At 49.4% G+C, this 1,431-nt stretch overlaps 1 protein-coding gene across 1 annotated transcript in view; it reads left to right on the forward strand.

Annotated features, from left to right (window-relative positions):
- Window positions 1-546: 546 nt before the first annotated feature.
- Window positions 547-1,431, forward strand: part of LOC103473101 (absent in melanoma 1-like protein) — a gene marked incomplete at its 5' end in the record, with an annotated part of 9,719 nt that continues 8,834 nt past the window's right edge. Inside the window, one exon of the mRNA XM_008423058.2 lies at window positions 547-837. Within this exon, the coding sequence (XP_008421280.2) occupies window positions 547-837 (291 nt within the window). The remainder of the gene's footprint in view (window positions 838-1,431) is intronic.

A 1,431-nucleotide genomic window follows, 5' to 3' on the forward strand; every position in this document is an offset into this window, starting at 1 on the left:
TGGATGGATGGATGATGGATGGATGGATGGGTGGATGTGTGGATGGATGGATGGATGGATGATGGATGGATGGATGATGGATGGATGGATGGATGGATGGATGGGTGGATGGATGGATGGATGGATGGATGAATGAATGAAACGGCTCTGCGTTGGCTCTGGGGGATGAAACTGAGGCGATTCGATTATTTCTCAGATTTTACTTGAACATCTCTTGGTTCTGAATCTTTAATCTGTAATATTCTGTCATATCCAGGTCGGGGTGGCGGCTGGTGACCCAGACAGTTTATCTGGAAGATCCGGTTGATGGCCATAAAGATGATATAATTAAATGCTATAATTAAATGCATAAAGCTGCTCGTCTTCCTCATTCCGCCTCGTTTGGCTCCTGATTCACCTGCTTTGTGGCGTGTAAACATGGAGGACGCGCCACGCCTCGTTTCTGCTGAACCGTGGGTGTGGAGCGTCTCCATGTCACTCAGCCAGCAGGTGGAGGAATGTTGGGTCCTGTCACGCTTCATTTTTACTCTTCACAGCTGATCCCTGGTTGATCCTGGAGTGACAACTGACACGATAACCTTTGACCTCAGACATGCAGCAGGTTCTCACAGCTGGCTGCTCTCCTGCAGGTGGGTTCTCTATGAAAAGCCCAACTTCAAAGGGGAGAAGATCGCCCTGGACGAGGGAGACGTGGAGCTCACCTGTCCCTTCAGCCCACCTGAGGAGGCGCAGCGGAACGGACAGGAAGAGGAGAAGAAGAACGGAGAACCGGAGGAGCAGAGCGAGGAGAAACCGACCCAGAAGTTCTTCATCGGGTCGATTCGCAGAGCGGTCAGGGTGAGACGGCTTCACTTCTCCTTTCAACACACAGACACAGAGGGGCGATGCTGCAGGCTAGAGCGCCACCTGCTGGCTAAAGCTGAGCAGGTAGCTGGAACGTCTTCCTGTCAGACCTGTGAGGCGAGGAGCAGGGAGTTTTTATTCCCATTTGTCCTCCTGCGGCCAGTCTGAGCTGCAGATTATCTTTGTCCTTCAGTTTAAACAGAGGAAGAGGAGAAAGAGGAGGAAGAGTCTGATAACTCCAGTTAGTCTGGGAGCAGGACATGTTCTCACTAGCACCATCTAGTGGCCCCATTCAGAACCTGCAGATTTAAAGGAACTGTCACCGTCTGAACGATTGAGCCGATCGATATGGAAGAGGATTATTTTTATTCCACTAGGATTAAAAAAAATAATTTAATCTCACAATTACAAGTTTTAATGTCAGAATGGGGAAAAAATTGAAAAGCAGTTTTCATCAACCCGGTTCTACTAGAACCTTCTCAGACATTTTCCTACTTGTGGCTCCTGGCTGACACTCTCCGTCTTCTCTGACCTCTGGGACGTTGGGTGACCTATGTCAGACGTTGAATGACCTCTGTCGGACGTTCT

The sequence above is a fragment of the Poecilia reticulata genome, linkage group LG11, assembly GCF_000633615.1.
Source record: "Poecilia reticulata strain Guanapo linkage group LG11, Guppy_female_1.0+MT, whole genome shotgun sequence".
Classification (NCBI taxonomy): domain Eukaryota; kingdom Metazoa; phylum Chordata; class Actinopteri; order Cyprinodontiformes; family Poeciliidae; genus Poecilia; species Poecilia reticulata.